Below are 24,594 nucleotides of genomic sequence, written 5' to 3' on the forward strand. Positions count from 1 at the left end.
GGTGAGGACTGTTGGAATTCTTAGCAGGCTCAGTAAATGTATAATGTGTACAGTATATTAAACCCTAATCCCTTTGCTAACATTTGAACAGTGGAATTTCCATGGGACTAGAAAATACTCCACAACTTACTTAATCCAAGTCTTGTTGTTCCAAGTTAATGTCTTAGGATATAATCACTGAGGGTTAAATAGGATTTCAAAAATTCTTAGGTTTAGTCAAATCAGATTTGAAACATTAATCAGAAATCCATTACAGCACCCTATATGGTACAGTGGGCCCTCAACTTATGAACTTAATCCGTTCCGGAAGTCTGTTCGGAACCTGGAAGGTTCGTAACTCGAATCAGCATTTCCCATAGGAATGCACTGAAAACCATTTAATCCGTTCCGGCTGTTTTTGGTTCTTAAATTGAGGGGCGGTTCGCAAGTCGATTCATTAGTTCCCATAGGAACTAATGAAAAGCTGCTTAATCTGTTCCTACCACTAGGGGCAGAATTTTCCCCCTTTTTTGTTCGTAACTTGATTCCACATTCGCAAGTAGGGTCTATAGTTTCCTATGAGATTGGGTTCGTAACCTGAAACGTTTGCAACTAGGGCCATTCGGAAGTCAAGGGCCCACTGTATTAGTGACATCCTAAAGCAATATATTTGCTAGCTAATTGTAATGTGGTAATGGTTTAAAGATATTAGACACAAAGAAGAATTATCTGTTTATTATTCTGTACTGCTGGAAGATTTAGTTCTACCAGATTAAAAAAATGTTCTCCTTCCATGCTAAATAATCTCTATTCTGAACTCAAATCCGACTTCAGAATATTTACTTAAATCTAGAGTCTTAAAGCGACAAACACATTAAAAGAATGTACAATTAAAGACAATCAAGTAGTTTAGTGAGAATACAGTTATTTTTAATAATTCAAATAGCAGTTCATTATGTCTATTTTACATAGTTGCACAATTTGAGGCTGGTTAAATACAATCATTTTTCAAAATTACTTGGAAGTTTTCAGATCACAATATGCAAGTGTCCATGAAAATATTTGGCATTTTTTTGTTTGAAATTCTGAACAGGCACTTACATGAGGGAGTTCTCCATCACAGGCATCCACATTAAGAGAAATATCCCAGCACGCAGCATGTCTGTCTGCTTTATCAAAGTGCCATAGTAATAAAACAGTTCTTACGGATGTATAATTTAGTGATTTTTCTTACCCATAAAGTAAGGTAACCAATAACACTTGCACTGAAGTTAAGAAACATTCTTGGTAAGTAGGCCAAGTGAACTATAAATGTGAGTAGCTTTCTATTCAGCAGGTTCCGTGTTGTGCCCAAAACAGTGTGTTTCTGAAAACTACATACTTAATTGTGGACAGATGGAAGCTAACAAGGTTTGTCTAAAGACGATGAATTAACAAAATTTAAAAATTATCAGATGTTTTGCTACACAGACTTCCAAAACTTATTTGAATTGAGACAGTTTCCACCCATTTATCTTTCCATAAGCCCATGTTTTATTATACAAGATCAGAGTGGGAAATAATGTTTTATTATATTTGGGAATACTGGAAAGGACAACAGTGAAAGTTGCATTTGAGTGCAAAGAGATTTGTGTGCATGTGACCCATGTCAATAACATCAGTAAAAGTGGTATTAAAACTTATTTCAATCACAATCACATACACCCCTCCACTGAAACAGGATTAAATGAAAGGATTCTGTATTTTAGCATAGGGCATATGATAGAACCTGATAAGAGAAGCATTAGAATAGATTTATTAAAAAGAAAAATTAGAAGACAGCTACCTCTCTTAAAAACAATTTTAGAAAGAAGTTTGTCTATACATATTTTTCAGGGAGAGAAGCAGTGAGAAAACCAGATTATGGTCTCAGACCTCTAACATTTTGTACACGTCACCTACCTCTTCATGGCAAGATCAGGTGTATTTTCAGGGGGCAGTCCCATTTCTATCCTTTAATGTTTACTTTTGAGACAATGGATTTCCAGTACAGGTAAGAGACAGTGAGGAGATATGATATGAAATGTAGTATAGGAAGAAATGCTTTAATCAATGATAAGCTAAACTTAAATGCACCAGCCTACATGCATGAAAACACATAACTAGACACTGTAAGCATTATGTATATCTGAGTGCATCACATCAGACAAAAAAAGTAAAATGTGCAGTATAAAATAGCTTAAGAAAGTTCCAGTGTTTGAGAAAGCACTTGTTTTAAATGTATGTACACATTTGAATGTTTACTAGAAGAATGTTTTAGTAGTGTGGGAAAAGCAGCACTGTAAGATGAGGAAGACTGTTGTAATGCAAGATTTGGCCTTCTTCTCTACAGGCTGGTGCCACCGTTAACCTGCTGATCTATCAACAGTTCTTTCACCTTTAGTTCACATTTCAGGCTGCTCTGCAGATGCCTGTGGTTCTGGACTTTCAAACCGCTGATGGAAATTTGTTCGTTGTTTCCTCAGTTTCTCAGGAGCTTTTCTCCAAAGTATTATCTCCTATTAAAGGATGGAAAAATACACAAAATTTAGAAACTTAACAGCTGAGCAGACCAATATATTGCATACCTAAGCAGCTTTTCTTTTCCCCAAAAATAAGACAGGGTCTTATATTAATTTTTGCTCCAAAAACCACATTAGGGCTTATTTTCAGGGGATGTTTTATTTTACAGTCACGTCATCTTCTGGTTGCTGCACAATGGTGGAGGGCAGAGTTTCAATTAACTAGGGCTTATTTTGGGGGGTAGAGCTTATATTGCGAGCATCCTGAAAAATCATACTAGGGCTTGTTCTCAGGAAAACAGAGTATTACAAATTGATTTAAAATAATTAATTTTTTTGCACAAACTTCTATTTGATTAATCTGAACCCTTTTTCCTTGCTTGCAGATTGTTATTCTAATTTTCTATCAAATATATGCAAGGTAACAAGCATATGCACCAAATCACTCTTCTCAGTGTAAATTCAAGGTAGGTTAAAACAAGTACAAGAACTATAATCGTAACACTAGTTTTAATTGTTTTGGGCTGCAAACCCCCCCCCCCCCATTTTCCAGAATTCTCTTGCTTGCCTAATAGGCAGTAAGACTACAATCTCAGCCTTCTCCAATCCTAGAAGATCCATCCCCACTGGCTGGTGATAGAGCAGCAAGGTGGTTGACCAACTAGTGGGAGTGCGCCCTCCTTGGCATGGAGGACGCTGGGAATTGCTATTGCTGGTACCTCCCAAAGAATAACGCCTCCCTGGAAGATTTGCAACTCCCAGATAGCATCATTCACAACAAACACAAGCTGCCTAGTTTTTAAAAGTAGGAACAAGCAGGACAAGGGAGCAAGATAAGTAAATAACTGGAAAACTGGTCTGCAGATATATATTTCTGAGCTGCACCTGCCAGAGTTCTGCCTGAGCAATTCCTAGAGAATTCCAGGGTCTGAAGTCCAAAAATACAAAAGATACTACTCAGAAAATAATCCACAGTTGAACACAGCAGCCAAACATATTTCTAGACATAAGTTGATCAGGTCAGTGCTCAAAAAATTTGTGGGCAGACCTTGAATATGTTCTCAACATGTTCAAAGTCAATTAGCAATTTCGCAGGAGATATTAGCATACTGAATTAGCTACACATACAACAATTCTAATGTTTTAACTTAATTCTGTACAGCTGTTTCTGTATATAATAGCAGATAGAGGTCTGATCCTTCCTTTCATTTTTTGTAAGGTAAGGAACAAACCTAGTTTATAACCCTGCTTTTTCAAGAGAGTAACTCAGGAAGCACAAATCTGAATGAGGAAACAGTCAAGTGGGTGTGTACAGGCTACACACATCAATACATGCCTTCTTCATGGCAAGTCAACATTTTGCAGAAATCCAATTTAGTGTTCAGACAGGGTATAAAAATGATTTTTTAAAATGGATTTATAATCATGATTTAAATTCAATTCGATTTAAATAAAATCCATCTTAGCAGGTGATAGTCTGCATTGATGTTGTTCTGATATGATTATTGCTGCTACGTCAGTGGGATTTGTTTTACTGTTTGGAATCCAACTTTATTGGTAGTTGATTTTAATATTTTTAATATTTTTAATATTTAACAGAAAGTACAATAAAAGTAAGTCCATCTGATAAAAACTATTTTGCTTTGTAGATTGTTATACCTGTTGCTTGAAGTACCGTCTGTCTTCCTCATCAACTAACACCAGGTTCAAGAAGTATCTTACTGAGAACTTTTTATTCACATCCCTCATTGTAGGAGTAGGATCATAGCCTGCCAAGAAGAGTCTTATGGGTATAGATTCACCTTAAATTTAAAAAAGGGAGGCAAAGTTAATTTTACTGAAAAAATAAATGCTTCACATGTTACAGCAGCTCCCAACACTGAATGGTTTGGCAGCACTTAGAAGTCCTTCTATTAAGCAAGTTGTGTGGAAATTCTGTATATGTTTTTCTTTTATTTTCTTTTGTCAAATTCTTAAGTGCCACCAAATTTCAGAAAGCAGCTTGGAGGCCTGGGTGAAGAACAGTTTAAAGAAGGAAGGAAATATGTTTTTAAACTGTTCATACCAGATCTGAACTTTCAATTTGTAAGAATTTTAATCAACAATTTTAGTTTTTATGGCAGCAGTGTCGAAGAAGGAAAACAATTAAATGGTTAATCTCACCTATGACTGTGGGTCATATGTGGACTGTGGGTCATATGGATCGTGACCTGAGTACAAACCTTCCGTATTTTTCTGTGTATAAGACGCCCCCCACTTTTCTAACCCAAAATTAAGAAATCTAAGTGGGGCTTAGCAAGTGTCAGGGGAAAGAGATCAAAGCACTGCAGGATCACTTTGATCCCTGCTTTCCCCTCCACTTGTTTTTTTCTCTCCTTAGATTACTTCCGTGTATAAGACAACCCCCAATTTTTAGTCTAAATATTTTAGACAAAAGTATAGTCTTATACATGGAAAATACGGTAAGTCTACATAGAGGAGGGGGGAAACCCTCCTAAACAGTCAGGAAAGATAATCTATTTTCAGCCACTCCATTCTGCCACAGAAGCTGGCTAGATGGGCAAGAAAGGTTCCCTCCACTTGCAACTAGAGATGGGCACAAACCTTGGTTTGAAGGTTTGTGCCAATGTGTTGGATCTGCACTGCAGATGCCATGCTTTTCCCTCCCTCACACCCCAGCTGGTTCCTCTTCAGGCATTCGACGAGTCCCAGCAAGAGTATATGCTATCCTCTGCCACCACTTCCAGCAGCTGTCCACTCAGACAAGGAAGCGGGGCAGGAATTCTTACAGCCCTACCTTTGAGTGGGCGGCTGTTAGAGGGGGTGGAGGAGAAAAGGATGTGCTCCTGCTGGGACTGGCTGAACACCCAAGGAGGAGGAAGTGGAGGAGGAGGAGAGCAATAAGTGCTGGCTGGTGAGCAGGGAAGCCAACTTGGGGAGTGGTGCCAGTCCAACAAATTAGAATAAACCTCAGAACCAAGGTTCGTGCCTGTCACTACTTGCAACATGAATAAGGTCCAGAGATAAAAGTTGTTGCCACTAACATAAGCCAAACATGTGGATCACACTCTATATTCTGGAATCACATATACACACACAAAATAAAGCTCTACTGCCCTTTCACTACTACTGCCAGCCAGCCACCTGGTTCTCTTTAGGAGAAGCACCCATATACAGAGTCGCCTCCATTTTGCTCTTACTCCTGGTTTTCTTTGGCCAGCACATGGTCTCACTGCTTTCTTCTTCATTACCCACTTCATTCCAAAGCGCAACACTGGCTCCTGCCTGTGGCATCCCCTCCAAAAAGGAGGGAGGAAGAGGGGGCAGATTGGAGACAATGAAGAAGCTTAAAAGACTCAGAACTAGCAAGAGGGTATGGAACACACACAAAAATCATATGTGCACTTTATGTCACGTTCTCAATCTAGGCCTTGGCAGATACAGATAAGAACCAACTAAAAACATGGATGTATAGGCAGGCCTTCCCTTCCAGTTAAATCCTGTCCTCTTTCCTTTTTTTTCTCTTTATTTGATTTATTTTTATTTTTCCCATCTTATAGAATCATTTAATTAATTAATTGTTATAATTTTTTTAAGAACTTATCCTTATGTTGTAAGCCGCCTAGAGTGGTCGAAATGACTAGATAGGCAGGGCATAAATACAATAAATAAATAAATAAAAATACATCTACATCCAATTACACCATGCTGTAGACCAGTGGCCCCCCACCTTTTCTAAATCGTGGACTGGTTGGGGGAGTAGGGCCTGTGCGCGGGGGGACAGGACACCCCCCATACTCACAGAGAGGAGGGTCACGCTAATGTGCATGCGTGGAGGGGCAGGGTGCACTCGCGGAGGGGCGCGTATGCAAGGAGCACACTTGTGAAGGGGCAGGGTGCACTAACGTGCATGCTTGGAGGGGCAAGGTGCACATGCATGCAGGTGGGGTGCGTGTGGGGAGTGTGCGCGGGAGGTGGGAGATCTGTCTCCACGGCCCAGTCCTGCCATGGCCACAGACTAGCACCGGGCCGCAGACTGGGGGTTGGGGACCCCTGCTGTAGACTATAAGCAGACCTGGATTATAAACCCTTTATTTAAGAGAAAAAGGCAGTATTGCTTGGTGCTTTAGACTCTAATTTGCACCCATTTAAAGAATACACAAGGACTGCACAAAAGGTTTATTTTAAAATAACAGCTAACATCAAAGACTTCACTAATGCTGACATGCACTGACTCACCTTTAACTGGTGCACCATCCATTATTTCGTATTTTGCAATCGTTTCTGTCTCTGTTGTGGTACTGGGCCCTGGTCAAATAATTATCAGGCAGTTTATCTGGTTCTTTCATGCAACTGTTTTATCTTCATTTCATTTTCCATTTATAAGTGAACATAATTACTATAGCTCAAAAGTCTACAACAGTTATGTTTTAAATGAACAATGTTAACTATTTTACAACAGAAATAATCACAAAATAATGGCGTCTATCCAGGGACAAACAGGTGAAACTGGATGAAAGAAAGCTGACTTTTTACTGCCTCACTAGCTACTGCTTCCCAGAAATGCTACACAAACAGTTATACATGGAAGGTATCTGCTCCTAAACTGGAGGGCTTCTTCTTTCCTATCCCAACCAAAAGCCTACCCATCTCAAAGAAGGCTCCAAGTTCTTTTGTGGGATTTTCAGGAAACTGGAAAAACAGGCATGGAGAGAAAGAGACATGGACGTTTTCTTCTACCAGCCCATTTCCATATGCTTTTAAAGCTGCATTCAACACAATTTCTTCCTAACTGTTCAGGGCAATCTTCTTATTAATAACACCCAATATGATATTTGTAACTTTCATTATATACTAAATGGAGCACCAGGACAATCTAGAATTGTGTTAAAGCTGCAAATCAGAGCCAAACAGTATTTTCTATACATCAATCTATTAAAACAAAGACATGTCACCCAGCCTTCCATTCAAAGATAATACACTAGTTTACAAATATCCACCACCAGGAACCTCTATGCCATGTTAATTCTCTCATTTTGGCATATTTCAAATTATTAAACTAATGTACAGGAAAATCTTCCATTTCTTTTGTAAATTCAAAAGCAGCAAAATGGCTTCATCATTGTTAATTATCACATACATGGCAATACAATGGAAAGGGCTCAAAGAACCAATTCATAGGCCATTTTGAAGAAGGTAATTGCAATATGCAAATCAGTACTGGAACTATTGGCATTTAATTTTAAAGTTACAATCGTTTATCAGAGACTCTGATATCCTTCACATACATAATTCCATTCCACACCATATTATAAAATCTTTTAAAATCTAAATCATCTAAATCAGTGTTTCTTAACCTTTTTGAAAGAAACGCCCCCTTGAGCCATTGAGGAAGTTATCATCGCCCCCTCCCCGCGGCGATGATATCTATCTATCTATCTATCTATCTATCTATCTATCTATCTATCTATCTATCTATCTATCTATCTATCTATCTATCTATCTATCTATCTATCTATCTATCTATCTATCTATCTATTTATTAATTACACTTAAATCCAATGACCCCTGAGAACAAAATTCAATTCCAAGAAAATGAAATGCCCCAAAAAAGTAACATTTAATGATTTAGTTGCAAGCGAATTTTAAGATGCAAAAAGAAATATAAAAAGCGCATAAAAACAAACCACAATGCAGGAACTAAAAATTTCAAGATGAAAACTCTGAAACTAAATTAAGATTGGAGAAAAATATATATTCATGCACACTGTAAAAAGGCTGCAGTCATCTTAACAGGTTTGGCTTGCTCCAGCGCCCCCCTACCGCCCCCCTTCTGCTCCAGCGCCCCCACACCGCCCCTTTTCATTCTACCGCCCCCCTGAAAAATGAAATTGCCCCCTGGGGGGCATTATTGCCCACATTAAGAACCACTGATCTAAATCTAGGCAGCATCAAATTAAAAGTCAAATTATTTATCAAATAAACACACTCCTTCTTGTGAATCTTACCAATTCCAGTGATCTCTTTTTTGATCAACTGTAATTCCATGTGTTGAATTTTTATTCTGACTAAGAGGAAGTAAATTTTCCCAACAATCACATCCTTTAAATGATACCTTAAGACAAAGGAAGAAAACTTGTAAAAATGTAGAATTTGTGCATACTGAACTAGTTTATGGAATTATATAGCGTGTCTCTGTTAACTTTATTCTCTATTGAACTAGATTACAGTGGGGTCTTGACTTAAGAACGGCTTGCGTTAAGAACATTTTGACTTAAGAACCACTCTCATAGGAAAATATTGACTTGACTTACATACTTAGATTTGAGTTAAGAACTGAAAAAAACCCACGTGGGAGGCAGGGGAAGTGCAAAATGTGAACTTTCAGTTAACTGTTGGCCAGTGAAAAGGGTGCCTGTCTGCTCCCTCACTCCTCCCAGCGTTTAGAGAGTGGATTGGGAGACAGTCTTCAGACTGCCTGGTACTGTACTGCCTGGACTGTATTTTCCCTGCCTTCCCTGAACCTTTCTTGACCTAAGAAAAAAAGAAACAAAATATCCCCTTCTAGTGGTTGAAGGCAGAATAGCAGCTTCCCATTAGTTTCTATGGACGGAAAAGAGCAGATACGGATCAAATGGTTCTCAATACATTCCTATGGGAAATGCAGATTTGACCTGAGAACGCTTTGACTTGAGAACCGCCTTCCAATATGGATTAAGTTCTCAAGTCAAGACCCCACTGTACTTGAATCACTCAAAAAAAATCTTACTATTGAAGGTTTCCAGCTCAAAAGTATTTATTGTACAAACATTAAGTCTTCAAAAGCCACTGTAAAGACATCTCTAAACTTCCTGAAACACACTTATTGGCAATGTGACTCCATCCTTTACAATTTCACTGAATATGCAAATAGCATACACAAATGGGGTCATATACTGATGCCATCAGATCAGGCAGGGGTCCCTTTTCCTCTGCTTAGCTAGCTGCTGCAAAGAGTCGTGTGCTGGCGAAAGACATATACCCCAATTTTCCAGTGAGGCTAACTGGGTCACCCAAAACAAAGAGTTCCAATATCTGAGCACAACTAGCAAGAAAGCCTCCTGGTACAAACAGATCATCTGAACTTCCAACAATGGAGAGACATAGGAAAAGTCCATCCCAATTACAGTGGTGCCTCGCTTAACGAGCGCACCGTATAATGATGAAATCGCATAGCGATCCGTTTTTTCGGATCGCTAATGCGATCGCTCAACTTTTTTTTAATGGGGCAAAATTCGCTTTGCGAAGACCGGTAAGCGTTTCGCTTACCGATCTTCGCAAAACGAACCCCGACGATCAGCTGTTCGGCAGCCAAAATGGCCACCGGAAGCCTGGAAGTGGCCCAAAATGGCCGCGCGCAGCGTTTTTGCGCCCTCGTTAAGCGAGGCGAGGGCGCGAAAATGGCTGCCGGCCATCCTGAAGCATCGCTGAACAGTGAGTATTTGGCCCATTTGGAACGCATTAAACGATGTTTAATGCGTTCCAATGGAAATCCCTGCCCCGTTCAGCGATGCTTCAGCATAGCGAAGGTTAATCCGGAACGGATTAACCTCGCTATGCGAGGCACCACTGTACATGAGCACACATGTGAAATGCTGTTTTTATACCCTCCTTCAGAGTAAGATTTAACTTACTCCATTTAGAGCAGGGATGGGTGACAACCCCAAGGGCCCAAATGTGCCCCCAGCATCCCAAACCCCAATAAAAAATGTAAAATGAAGGGGGAAACGGCACAGAAAATCCTATTTTGATCTTTATAGGGGCAACTTTGACATGTTTTATGGGGGCCCAAGCACCCCAAATTACCAAAAAAGTGACCACAAGGAGACGCAATGTGACTCTGTTATTCCATTTCATAAATAAATAAATAAATAAACAAATAAATAAGAAAGAAAGAAAAAGAAAGAAAGAAAGAAAGAAAGAAAGAAAGAAAGAAAGAAAGAAAGAAAGAAAGAAAGAAAGAAAGAAAGAAAGAAAGAAAGAAAGAAAGAAAGAAAGAAAGAAAGAAAGAAAGAAAGAAAGAAAGAAAGAAAGGAAGGAGGCTGGGGACACAGAAGCAACCCCCTGAGGTCCAGGGATGGGTATGTGTGGCCCTCATATCTCTTGAGATTGCCACCTGATTTAGAGCTTTAAACATAATGACTAGCACTTTAAATTGTGCTGAGAAGCAGATCAGAAGACAATGGAATTTTTGTAATACAGTGGTGCCTCGCTAGACAATGACAATCCATTCCACTGAAATCACTGTTTAGCGAAATCATTGTCTAGGGAAAAGCATTGCCCCATTGGAATGCACTGAAACCTGTTTAATGCATTCCAATGGGGAAGAATTGTCGTTGTCTAGCGAAGATTGGCCATAGGAAAGCTGCTTTGCGAACCGCCGATCAGCTGTTTAAATAGCTGTCTTGGGAAGCTTAGGTCCCGAAAACACACATTTTGCAAGTGCGGAGGGAGCTGTCAAAATCGTTGTCTAGCGAAAATCAGTTTGCGAAGCAGGGACCAAACATTGTACAGCAAAATTCCCCTACAGGAATCACTGTTTTGCAAAATTGCTATAGCAATCTCAAAAAGTCAATGTCTAGCGAAAAAACTGTCATATGGGGTAACTGTCTAGCGAGGCACCACTATACATTAAGTCACATTATCCAAAAATTTTTAAAAGGCCAACATCATACTTTAGCCACAGGACTTTTGATCAACTGAAAGCTTTGAACCTTTTGCAAAGGTAGCTCCACAAATAGTCCAATACAGAAATTAGATACTGTTTAACGAAGGTCTGTGTGTGACTTCAAGCAAGTTGTCCTTCCGAAACTATGGATTCAAGTCACCATCCCACCTAAACTGTACAAAAATACTCCTAAGCACAGCCATCATCTCTGTCCAAAAGAAAAAGCCAAGCTTGAATGTATTCCCAAACCTGTGGATGTACAGTAAAAAGAGCTGTAAAACCCTGAGATAATCATGGCGAGTCTGAGGCTGTGCATATGGGACAACGGTCTCTAAATGTTCTCCAGGTGAAAGCCCGGCAAGGAACAAACTGACTAGCACATTGGGGGAAACGTGCTTGTGTAGCCTACATCTTGCTGTGCTAGTGTTTGACTTGGTACTCTGGTTACTTTTTAAAGGATCTTTCTGAATTATAACAACTTTGGGGGAAACCCACAGGTCTATACGTTCAACGCATTAGTAAAATTACTGGTCACTGGTAGGTATTCTGCAGTTTTCACTAAAAAGATCTTTGCTCTTTTTCCTTTTATGGCCATTTGGTTAACTTTTTCAAAGTCATACGTACTTGGATTTATTGTATTCAAATTCTATGTGCAGGCAATCTTCAATGCCCACTTCCATTTTAATAGAGTTGTTAACATCTGGGTATGTTGCAAGCTGGTGAACAATGAGGTCATACTCTTTTATCAAGTCTGACAATCTTCTTACTATTGTCACTTTAAGGAAATACCTATAAAAGGAAGAAATTCTTTTATATGCACAGAATTGTTTACATTCACAGTTAGATCTGCCAAGGTAGCAATCTTTACCAAAATTACATTCACACCAGAAGACTACATATTATCAAGGTTCTTAAGTTGCATTCATTGAATTTTTAAAATTAATTAGCTCACAATTCTAGTTACTTCTGTTGCAAAATCACCATGAGAATTAAATAGGGGCTAGTGATATTTAATAACAACCACAACCACAATAATAGAGTATACCACTAGTCCGAATTTAATTCTCATGGTGGCTTTATCACAATCTTTCAGAAGTATTTGGCAACACAGGCTGCCTACTGAAGTTTCTTAATATCTTCCATTTATACTTTCTGAGATCACAGTTGTGGTATGCAAAGTCTAAATTATCCTAGTTTTAATTTTTCTATTGTATCATATTTTATCTTTCTATTTCTGAAATTTAACAATATTGTTATTATTTTAATAGTATTTTAAAAATTACTGAAGGTTGTTTTGGCAGAAATACGTTGTCTTCCATCACTGATTTTTGCAGCATATTGCTCCATTGTAGTCCCTCCATCCTCTAGATCAGCTTTTTCAAGGAGTATGAGGGACTGGTCAGCAAAAATAATCTTCTTTCCCCTTTTATCTGTGGCAACCTCTGTTGGATCAAACCCTATGCCACAAATGGAAGGGTACCTTTGATTAAACCCATTATTTTAAAACAGATGTATGCATACCAATATTCAATTACCAGTACATTAGACAACTGTCAACTGTAGGTAGAGGGGAAGAATGCTTTTCAGTTTTCATACCTCAATCTGACATTGGCACCAATGTAAGATTCATATGGCTTCTCCACTTGCATAAATTCAAAGTCATAACTTCTACTTTGTGTTAATTCCCCAGGTAAGGCCAGCTCTTTCACTAGGTTTACAAATTCGTGAGTATTGCTCTTGTCATTGAAAAGTTCTACAAAATTAAGGCACACAATCAGAAAAAAGGCAAATTTAACATTAAAATTTCCTTAATAAGGTAAAATAGCTTTTTAATGGACATGTACATGAATTGTTACTAGTAGTAAGGAGGGGGTGAGAAGGTACAAAATTCAAAAATACCTGCAAGTAACAGTGTTTTATAAAAAATAATCTGAAAAATAAATGTGTTTTTACTCTTTAGTGAAATGACTTATTCAGTACTCTTTCAATATATTTATTTATTTATTAAATTTATACCCTGCCCATCTAGACACATGTGGCTAACAATAAAAGTAGAACAAAACAGTATAATAAAATAAAAAGCAACAATAATAATATAGTTCAAGATGGGGAAAAGTAATAATCAAGTGATGACAGGAGGCAAAGCCTGCCTAAAGAGCCAGGTCTTAAGTATCAGGTCTTATATGAGATTAAAAGATCATTAATTTGGTTAGAAACCACATATTTTATTTACAGACAACATGGCTAATAATGCAGCAAACTTGAGCATTTAAGAGATAATCTAGCAGAATCTTTCTTGAAATGTACGTAATTTTAGATTTCCCATGCTACAATAAGGAAGATTTTGCTGAATTTCTGTTCAGAACACAGCATGTACTTTAAAAAGCTCCTTTTGAAGAGGAAAAATAAAAATAAGTTCAGAAAAGTTACTTCACAATTTAGCTACTTTTTTTACTTACTGCATTTCAGTCTCTAAGACCAACATAGCAATATAAAGTCCTTACTGTGAAGACTGTTAGTAACTGCTGCCTAATAGAATACGAGACAGAAAACTGATTTTATTTCAATTACAGTGGGATCTTGACTTAAGAACAACTTGAGTTAAGAACATTTTGACTTAAGAACCACTCTCATAGGAAAATATTGACTTGACTTAAGTACTTAGATTTGAGTTAAGAACTGAAAAAAACCCACGTGGGAGGCAGGGAAAGTGCAAAATTTGAACTTTCGGTTAACTGTTGGCCAGTGAAAAGGGTGCCTGTCTGCTTCCTCACTCCTCCCAGCGTTTAGAGAGTGGATTGGGAGACAGTCTTCGGACTGCCTGGTACTGTACTGCCTGGGCTGTATTTTCCCTGCCTTCCCTGAACCTTTCTTGACCTAAGAAAAAAAGAAACAAAATATCCCCCTCTAGTGGTTGAAGGCAGAATAGCAGCCTCCCATTAATTTCTATGGACGGAAAAGAGCAGATACGGATCAAATGGTTTTCAATGCATTCCTATGGGAAATGCAGATTTGACCTGAGAACTTATTGACTTGAGAACCGCCTTCCAATACGGATTAAGTTCTCAAGTCAAGACCCCACTGTATCTATTTTAAGTGCTATTTCAAATTGGCCATGCTTAATATACTTTTTCTGCAGTTCTAAGATGAGGATGGTAGTTTTAGAGCAGACAGCCATGTTAGTCTGTTCTAGCATATCAGGCAAACCAAATGAAAAACAAAAAAATAAAGAATATAAAAATATTGCAGCACCTTAAAGAACAACTACTATATTTTAACATGAGTTTTCATGGACAAATCACTTCTTCAGACAACTGTTCAGGAAGTGGAATTGTCCATGAAAGCTCATATTAAAATATAGCAGTTAGTCTTTAAGTTCCTTTCAGAACACGGCTAAAGAGCCCGAAAAACCCACAACAACCATTTTGGCCTCTTTCTTTCTTCTTTCTTTTATTTAGTTATTTGCCTGATGATGATGATGAATTAAATTATCTCAAGGTAGTCCTAACTGGGCAGTGCAAATTATGATTTCCATACATGACAACAATACTTCATACCTTTGAATATTCAACAGCAAATCTGAAACTCACCAATTTGTCCTACGAATTCAATTCTAATCCCTTGATGTTCTAGCCTCTTTCCATGTTGTTTAAAGACTATGTTGACCTGAAAAAAAAAACTGTTGAAATTCGCCTTTCTCTCAATATAGATAATTTTTAGAAAAAGGAATGAAATGGTTCTAATGGAACAATTCATATTCTACTCTCTGCTCTTCATTAATTACGTATAACTAAAAAATAAACCTTATAACAGTTTAAGAACAATAAAAAGCAACAAAGAAAAATGAACAAACTAAGAACAGTGACAGATGTCGTTTATTTCAGCATTACAACACTGGACTACAGGGTCTTTTGATCTCTTCTAAATCACATTCAATCTTCTTTTATGTCGGAAACTGCTCCCATCTTGGAGGGCTCAACCAACACACTCCCAAGCCCACCTGATTCCTCTTTATGCAATAATTACAAAACAAAACAAAGATGCAAAGTGCTATGACTACAGAAAGAAAAACTGGTCAAACAACTGTTTTTCAATGGGTGTGCGACAGAATATTAAGGATAACAGGTGGATGAGGCAGATTTTCAGAGAGTTCATCCCCTCAAGACTGTCTAATGTTTGAAAAAGATAATGTACAGTAGTAAAGCAGAGCACAGACCCCTGGATACAATTCCTTAATGGTCTCACAGAAGGTATACCATATTTTTCTGTGTATAAGATGACACTTTTCCTTAAAATAATTAGAGGAAAAAATAAGTGTCATTTTATACATGGAAGGAAGCAGTTGCGTGCACGCTCACGTGCCTCTTGCTGCCGCTGCTGCTGCCCAATTGCCTCTTCCAAAGCTCACGGCTTGTCCCCTCTGGTGGCCCCGAGGCACAGCAGGAGGCGGAGGCGAAGGAGCATTCACACATGCTCGGGTGCCTCTTGCTGCTGCCTTCCCCGCCTGCCCGATCACCACCTCCAGTGGGACTGACCGCCACCTTGTCTCCTCTGGTGGTGGAGGCAGGAGGAGGCAGAGGCAGAAGCAAACAAGCACTCACACGCACTCAGGAGCCTCTTCCTGCTGCCACCACCTCCAGATCACCTCCTCCCACGATCACCTTAGGCAATGTGAGCCCTGGCAGTAGCACCGGAGGAGGTAATCCGGCAGGCAGCAGAGACAGCAGCAGCAGGAAACAGGTGGAGGAGCAGTTGCCCATTAACTGCTCCTCCACCTCCATCAAGGGTCAAAAATAGGGGGGCAGTTTATACATTGGGGGGTCATATACATGGTAAAATATGGTACTTTTCTATTCAATAGAAAATAGCCATCCATCTAACTGTTAATGCATTTCATAAAGTGAAGTAAAATTAATATTTCTATTTATGTCCATTTGAAAGTCTGCAATGTAGCCATGTCCTACATTAGTCACAAACCAGAGCAGTCATTAAAAATATATCCATATTCTAACACTACCAAGAAAAACTAGAGATATGACCAATACAACATCCTATATTCAGATGAACATAATCTACTTCAGTTACACTCTCCCCAATTGCATCTTTAAACACACAACTTGAAGCAAAAATCACCCTATGCTTTTTCTATCAAATGTAATGCAAGGAAAAGGAGGTCAGCATATTTCTCATAACTGAGAAAACTACTGTCTTCTAATCCTACCAATTAAAAGATGTAGGTCTAATAATCATAAGTAATAATAGTACACACTGGGAAAAGCCTCATTTAAATTATTCATTCATTCCAATTTATATATTGCCCATCTACCCAATCACTACTCTGGGTGATGTACAACAAAAATATAAAACATACATTATATAATTAATATAAACACTATACAATGCCACAAATAAAAAGAAAAGACAGTAAGAGAAGTGGCAGCAAGCAATACAAATAATAAATTACAATATTCCTCTTTTCCTTTCTCCACTATCTCAACTACTTGGAAAAAGCTTCCCCAGTAGTACTCTGAACAGCTCAGTTTTTAATAGATTTTAGAATGCACAAAGGGAGGGCTCTCCTGTGCAAGAGTGTTCCAAAAAGAAGGCACCACTGCTGAGAAACCCAGTTTGCAGATGTCATTTTCCAGGCTTCTCAGGGTATCAGCACCAAAGGCATGAGGTCTGAGTCAGAAGGGAGCGGGTGGTAGAAGATCTTCAGACAAGTACCAAGGTCTGAAGCTGCATAGGATTTTGTATGAGGGGATGCTGATAAGTATAGAGCTCTACCCAGAAAAAAATTGAGCCAGGAAGCTATAAATTGCAGGGTGTATTGGCCAATTTGTCTATATTCAACGGTGCAAAAAATCAACTACCTATGATTTTAACTTAACTTTCATTTTCTGGTCCAAAGTGAACATGGCAGCACCTCCAGAAAAGTTCAATGTGGAAGAGCATAGAACCATAATCAAGTTCCTGTTTCTCCAAGGGAAAGGTGCAAAGCAGATCCATAATGAAATGTCACAAACTATGGGTGACAGTGGCCCTTCCTATGCAATAGTTAAACATTGGGTTATCAATTTTAAAACTGACCATTTCAGTGTTGAAAGTGAGAAAACCAGTGGAAGGCCTGTTTCTGTCTCTGTGCCTGCAAATGTGAAAGCCATCCATGACATGATCATGGAGGACTGCCAAATACTGTATCAGCCAAAAGTATTGCTATATATCTAAGAATATAATGTGAGAGAGTTGGTGCCATTATCCGCAGCAACCTGGAAATGAGAAAGCTGGCAGCAAAGTGGATCCCCAAACTTTTGACAACCGAACAAAAGAGCAACCGTGTGGAGTCATCGGTGGCTGTTTTGGAACATTTTGCAAGAAATGAGTCAGATTTCCTGGGCAAACTGGTAACTGGTGATGAGACATGGATCTACTGTTATGATCCTGAGACAAAGGAACAGTCTAAGGAATGGAGGCACAGTGGTTCCCCCCCAAGCCAAAGAAGTTCCGAGTGCAAAGGTTGGTGCAGAAGCAAATGGCAACAGTTTTTGGGGATAAGAAGGGAGTCTGCTGGTGGACTACCTCCAACAGGGTTCAACCATCAATGCAAAATATTACTGTGCTTTATTGATGAAGTTGAGGCAAAACATCAAGGAAAAATATTGAGGAAAGCTCTCCAAAGGTTTCATTCTGTTCCATGACAACGTCTCATCACACATTGCAGGTGAAAAACTGACAATCAAAACTGACGTCCTTAGGCTTTCAAGTGATGCCCCATCCATCCTATTCTCCCGACCTGGCTCCTTCTGACTATTATCTGTTCCCCAAACTCCAAAACACATAAAGGGACAACAATTTGGGAGTGTTCTGGAGGCAACTAATGCTGCAAATGAGTGGTTACACCCAAATGAGGGACTTAAGAAGCTGCAGGACAGATGTCGCAAGTGCATTGACTTCCTGGGGAAATATGTAGAATAGTGTGGCAGTTACAGCTTCCTAGCTCACTTTTTTTCTGGGAAAGGCTCAATACTTATTAGCACTCCCTCATATGTTAGAACCAAACCTTAAATCTGGCATGGAAGAAGACCAATAACCAGTGCAGGAAGACCAGAGTTGGAGTGATAGTCACATTTTCTCAACCCAGCAACCAAGCTAGTTGCTACATTCTGGACCTCCTGAAGCTTCCACATCAACTTCAAGGGAAGCCCCACATAGAGTGCACTGCAGTAGTCAATTTTTGAGACTATTTGTAGGTACACAAATGTTACTAGGGAGCTGTCATCTAGGTAGGGATGCAGCTGGACAATTTGCTGAAGCTGGCAAAAGGCTGAGCACACCAAAGATATGAAAGTATAGTATACAGATGCTTGCAGGTTCTTCTTCCTCATTTTCTCCCTCTTTTTCTATTTCATCATCCTCTCTATAAACACCTTCCATGGTATTTACAGTCTTATTTAGATTCAAATTACACCTTTGTTTCTTTGTTCATGTCAGAAGCATCACAGTAATAAAAAATACATCAGCTTTTTACTACTTAAATCACATGAATGCATTTTATTAAAATCCATGATCAACATGCCCTTCTTGAGTTCATCTTAACAACTAAAAATTATACTCTGATACCTAATTTTAAGGAACAAAGAATGAGAGACATATATGTTAATCTTTAATAAGTGACTATGTTCATTCTTTAGTCCTGCTGCTTCCTACAGTTGTCAGCATTCCAGACTACTGCACAAGGTGATTTACACTGATGGGAGTTGAAGTCCAAAACAACAAACATTGGGAAAGACTGCTTTGGCCATTCAACTTCAGTAACAAAGAGATTTAAAACATAGGTTTTAGTTCAACTGTAGGATGAAAATAAAATCAAATAACCAGAACACTGTTCTAGCCTCACTAGCATGGGTTTCTGACTGTCAGGTTCTATAAAACTGATTCCAAGGAAGGGAATAAGCTTACCTTTCCTGAAACAGATTCACCATCATAGAATAGATAATGTTTTTCAATTTTACCATCTTCTGTTTTGATTTCAGCTGTTTTCCGTGATTCTGCGTCGTTAAGAACAACATCAATCTCACAAATAGGACCAAACAAGCCTCCAAGAAAACTCTGAAATAGAAGCATATTTAGACTAAACAAAAACTTTTCTCAAGTACAATTTTTCAACCCCAAAGTACTGGCAAATACCAGAAACTAAGTAACAGTGGGAAAGCTCTGTGCCCCATTTTACAATTGCTCCCTGTGCTAATAAAGTCTGTCAAAACTTGCAAAAGAAGAAGAAAGTTGAAGTGAGAGGCAGAAGAACACTACTAGAAACTGGTGCCCTCTGGAAAAGCAAAGATTGTGCCAGAGCATAAAACCAGGCTTAACTTTGACTTTTCAGCTTGAGCCCACCATGCATATTATTCCACATAAACTGCAAAACATTACATCCGCCAGAAATACTTTTAAAATATTTTTAAAAAACATTCCGTTTAGAAACTTCTAATTACAAAACAGAGACATGTTAAAATAAGGAATTTAATGCAATGATACTACTCTACTAATAGAGAAAGATAATTTAAGATTGGAGATGTGAAAGTCTGCAGGGAAATGGAAAATATTTTCCAGTGCCCTTTCCCCACTTACTTTTCAAGGGAGATTTCCCACCCTCTTTTCAGAATGTCATATTGCCATACAAACTAGCCACTATCAAATTGCTGGTTCCAATCAGGATAGATCTGTATATACTACAGGATTGACTTAAGTGTTTGCTTACAATTCAGCAATTGACTCAGCAGATCTGCTTTAACTGTGACTAGCAAAACAATACCAGCTTATAAAATCGTTATTCTACTTAGCAACATACTTTGCTTTAGAGCTACTTTTCTAAACGAGTGGGAAATACGGCCAAGACATATCTACAACAACAACAAAAATATTTTTTGTCTTCTCCCATAGTCACAGATGCTGCTCATCCACACATTTTTCTCCCCATCTATGAAAAGCACTACTACTTAGGGACAGATTTGGGCCTCTTAAATAAGTTAATAGCTACCTTTCAGAGACTGGGGGGGGGGGGAACAGTACCTGATGTTCAGTGCATGCCAAGTCATTCTCTGCAAATTTTTTCAATACTTTCAAATGCTCCAATAGAGTGCAACTAATGTGTTTTCTGGCCCATTCCTTCCCTTGTCTAACTCCTCCTATTTGCTGGGAATAACAGTTTTCTTAATTTCGCCCCAATGTAATCAGTAAAATAGTCAGTACTGTACAGAGAATCGTGAAGGAATGAAAACTCAGTGCACCTGTATCCTGTTTAAGTGCCTGGAAGCATTTTGAAGGAATCCCTGCTAGCATTCTGTCTCAACTTGGTTTATTTCAAACTTAAAACAAAAAACACCAAAGCTTTCTGATTCTATCTGCAAAAATCTAAGCTAATAATCTAAACAATATATACAATAGAAGTCTAGACTTCAAAGGAGTCCTAAAAGCATTTAATAAACCACAATTTAAAACAAAACAAACTCAATTTGATGGTAGAATAGAAAAACATTTGCTATGTTTCACTACAATAGAGCTTTTATGAACAACTTTGATCTCCAATAACAAAATTCTTTCCGGAAAATATTCAAATCCTACATTGAATATATGGTTGCAACTGTTGCATCCCACTGAGCATAATCCATACAATTGGTTTGTTATTTCTGACTTTGGCATGCAGAGCCACAATTGACAAAACAGCTAAACTAATTCTATACTAATAATACAAATACAATAGGATAAGCAATTTATCCTATATTTCTTGAGGTACAATCTGTTAACACCATGCCCCAAATTTTATCAAAAAAGAAGAGAATCACATCATACATTTGAAATAAGGAACCAACTGATGCAGGAGTGCTGGCAGGCAATTCATCAAATGTAAATCAGAAATATTAAAGTGACAGGCAGTTCATCAAATGCAAATCAGAAATATTAAAGTGTCTAAGGAGATGGACAAAGGCTTTTAAGATGTACTCAAGAAGGATAAGGATAAAGTAAAAAATAGAAGGAACTCTTTGCATCTCTTTTCACTGCAGAAGATATGGAGAAAATATCCAAACCTGATTTGGCATTGCCAGGATTCTGATGAGCTAAAGCAAATGGCAGAATTAAAGCAAACAGCACTGAAAAGAAATAAACCAACTTTGGTTATTAAAACAAAAGTAGCTCAGTGATTGTCAATTGAAAATGCACATGGTACTGAATAGGCTGCATCTGGTAATACTTAAGACCTCTGTCTGCCATATAAGATCTGGAGTAGCTCTTCCCACTGACAAATATGCAAAACACATCAGCAGTATTTTAATCAAACAATGAACATGCACTGGCAAATGCCTCAGGACTGCGGTAATTAGAAATATTTCACAATAATTCATGTAAGAAGAACTGAATTTGTGAAGCAAAGTCGAAGTGAAGTTTTGACTAGCAAGGCTCCAAACGTCTTTAGCAATAACACTGCTCCTACCTTTTGCATTTCAGTCTCTCTCACTGCTCCCGATTACATCTGTCAGGCACTCTAACATATAAGAACCTGCCAAAAAAGGCGAGGTTCCTTACATCTGATGAAACGGGCTGCATTTCACAAAAGATTATGTCAAATAAAACTGACCAGCCTTAAACGTGCCAAGGAGAGGCAAAACTTTTTGTTCTACTTCCTAGTTCCACTCACTCCGCCCAGCCGTCATGTCCCCCAATATGTGAAATAAGAGCGCCTATGCTGAGGACCATTTTTATGCAAGAATAGCAGCCACACCGAGGGAAACAAGATTCAGGGACCCGGGCTGCAAGACAAGAGAGTCAACCCAGGGCCGTGACCCCCGGTAGGTTTCTTCCCAGACGTCCACCCTGACACAGCCACCCCGTCAGGCCGAAGGTCTGCCCGCCCGCCCTCCCAGAGAAATCCCGAGGGCCCCTCAAGGGCGACAGCGGGGTCGAGAAGGCGGCAATGGTCCGGCCTAGGAGCCCCCAACACACACACACGTCTCCGTGCTACTCGCGCGCTCCTTCCAACGTCACCAAGGAGCGCGTGGAAAGAGGAAGGAGGGCCCCCTCCCCCCCCGGCGCGCGAGAACAAACGGTTCGGCTAAAGAGGCAGAGTCAAGGGGCCTAAGGAGAAGCTGAGGGGACCACCGTGGCCGTAGGAAAGGCCAAAGTCCCCCTCAGACCCTACAGCCCCACAAGGCCCGACTCGCCTCAGGAGGGGAAGAAAGATGTGGGAAGGCGGCGCCATTCATAAGACACGGCGCCTCCCCAGGCCTCCCCAACCTCACGGCGCATTAAAAATTGACAGCCCCGGTTCTCGCTGTCCTCCCCCCCCCCACGGCCGCCTTATACAAGCCTGCAGCTCACTTACCATGGTCGGTCGGACTCGGGCCCCCCTCCCCGAACAACTGTAGAAAGCCTAGCCCGCGCCCCTGTCATGTGACCTCAGAGGCCGTCACTTCACGCCACGCCCCTAGCACGTGACGCTCCATCCCGGGGTGGCGCAGAGGATACTGGTTGGCTGGAGGGAAGAGTTGTGGAGAGGCAGGGCCACTAGAGGGCGATGCTCTCGGCGGGAACAGATGAAGTAGGAACTGTAGCTCCGCCCCCTTAAGCTGTCTTCTGCGGTGTGTGCTTTGTCTGTGTTCGGACGAATCTTTGGGAATGTTTAGTGGAAGTGAATTCTAGAGTTCAGTGAGTCTTTCTCTCAAATGTGTCTATGTAGAGCTGAAAGCAGCACTATCTTCTTTTCTGCTGTCGCCTTGGATATATACTTTGGTCTGTTGTTTAACTTGACCACAAAAGTGACTTTTATGGGTCGATGTGCACATTCGCTCAAAATGAATGGTGTTCTTAGATTCAATTATGAATTTCTGGTAGAATCCATAAATTTCATATGGATTGTGCACATACTACATTTTACAGCTAGCAGCTTCAAGTTGTATAACAAACAGGCTCAAGAAAAAAAATTTATGTTAATACAGGTCCATCAAACAGGAATCAAGACAATGTTTGATTTTCCGCCTCACCTGCAGATGTCTTAAACTCAATGGTTGTGATCCTGGTACCACGAGAAAAAGTCACACATACCAGTGGCTTTCTCCTCTAAATTTTAATGTATTCTGGACGTTCATAGCATGGATGCAAGGGGGAAAACAAGACACCAGAGAGTTTTGTGGGCTCAAGGCAACACAACTGAGAAACTGCATCAGTCCAAAATATACTGCATTATTGAACCATTACTGGCTGGATAGCTCGGTGAGTTAGATATATGATTGTAGAGCCAGAAGTTGGGCATTCAATTCCCCACAATGCATCCTAGAAGAGCCAGCCTGTATGGCCTTGGGCAAGCTGCACAGTTCCAGGATGCCCCCAGAAGAAGGGAATGGTAAACCACTTCTGAGTCCTAGAAAATCCTAAGTCAAAATTGATGTAGGTCAGAATTGACTTGACAGCATACAATTATTTATTATGGTTGAAGCATTGCAGCAGTGACTGGGACAGGAAAAGGGAAAAATCTGGCTCATGTGTCAATTTTAGAGATACCCTTAGTATCAGTGAGGGTTTGGTGAGTCAACTCCTCAGTAAGTACCACTGGGCCAACTCTAATTGTGACTTATTGTTGGACTTCAGCCTCTGTGTGCCTTGTTGTGCATGAGTATCTGATACATTTTGTTCATCCCCGAGTGCTCTGATTTTTGTTGTTGTGATGTTTCCTTGCTTTTGGTGTGGGGAGGCTCAGAATTATATTGAATGAAGGTGTTGTTGTTGTTTTTTCATTCTTTCTGGAACATTGTTGAGTGTGTCTTGAGAGCATAGAATAAAAAGGACACAGAGAGGCATGGTATGGGAGAGAACACTTCTGCCTCTTCCATCCCACTACTGTATACTGTATGCTAAATCACTTTGGCATCTTTACTGGATTATTAAAGGACGTGGAATCAAGAGCTATGTGCAACAGAAGCATGAAATACAAATACAAAGAATATATAAATTTGTGGCTCAAAAATGTGTTCAAGTGAAATGACTGGTTGGGTGAAGTTATGCTGTGCTGATATAATGCTAATATAGTGCTAAATTTCAGTACTTTATTGGCTGTTATTTTTTTTAAAAGAATGTTAGATGAACAGCTATGTGCCATGGATGCATGAAATATATTTACAACAAAAACATTGGTAAACCCATGTCTCCAAAGTCTGCAGTTTACATTTGCCTAGGCACCAAGTATTTTATGTGTATTCACTTTTTCAGTTTGTGTATTTTCTGTAAGAGTGGAGGGCTTGTGCCTAGATGTAATATATAGATCCATTTTTCAAAGGCATTTTCATTTGGACGGCTTATGGACAACCTGTCTCTGGCAAT

At 39.4% G+C, this 24,594-nt stretch overlaps 1 protein-coding gene across 4 annotated transcripts; it reads right to left on the bottom strand.

Annotated features, from left to right (window-relative positions):
• Positions 1 to 887: 887 nt before the first annotated feature.
• VPS26A (VPS26 retromer complex component A) lies at positions 888 to 22,802 on the bottom strand. 4 transcript variants are annotated; one of them, XM_020807957.3, is made up of 9 exons: positions 22,604 to 22,802; positions 19,186 to 19,335; positions 14,817 to 14,892; positions 12,823 to 12,979; positions 11,851 to 12,015; positions 8,528 to 8,634; positions 6,759 to 6,827; positions 4,179 to 4,321; positions 888 to 2,516 (listed from the first exon to the last, which is right to left on the bottom strand). In XM_020807957.3, the coding sequence occupies exons 1-9, from the start codon at positions 22,604 to 22,606 to the stop codon at positions 2,403 to 2,405; spliced, it is 984 nt and encodes a 327-aa protein (XP_020663616.1). In that variant the 5' UTR covers positions 22,607 to 22,802; the 3' UTR covers positions 888 to 2,402. The 4 variants fall into 4 exon arrangements, with proteins under 4 accessions (XP_020663616.1, XP_072851309.2, XP_072851308.2 ...); XM_072995208.2 differs by having other exon boundaries at positions 14,817 to 14,905; positions 22,604 to 22,694; XM_072995207.2 differs by lacking the exon at positions 22,604 to 22,802 and adding an exon at positions 21,716 to 22,065.
• Between the last annotated feature and the right edge of the window lie 1,792 nt (positions 22,803 to 24,594).

This window comes from Pogona vitticeps, chromosome 3 (genome assembly GCF_051106095.1).
Source record: "Pogona vitticeps strain Pit_001003342236 chromosome 3, PviZW2.1, whole genome shotgun sequence".
Taxonomy (NCBI): Eukaryota; Metazoa; Chordata; class Lepidosauria; order Squamata; family Agamidae; genus Pogona; species Pogona vitticeps.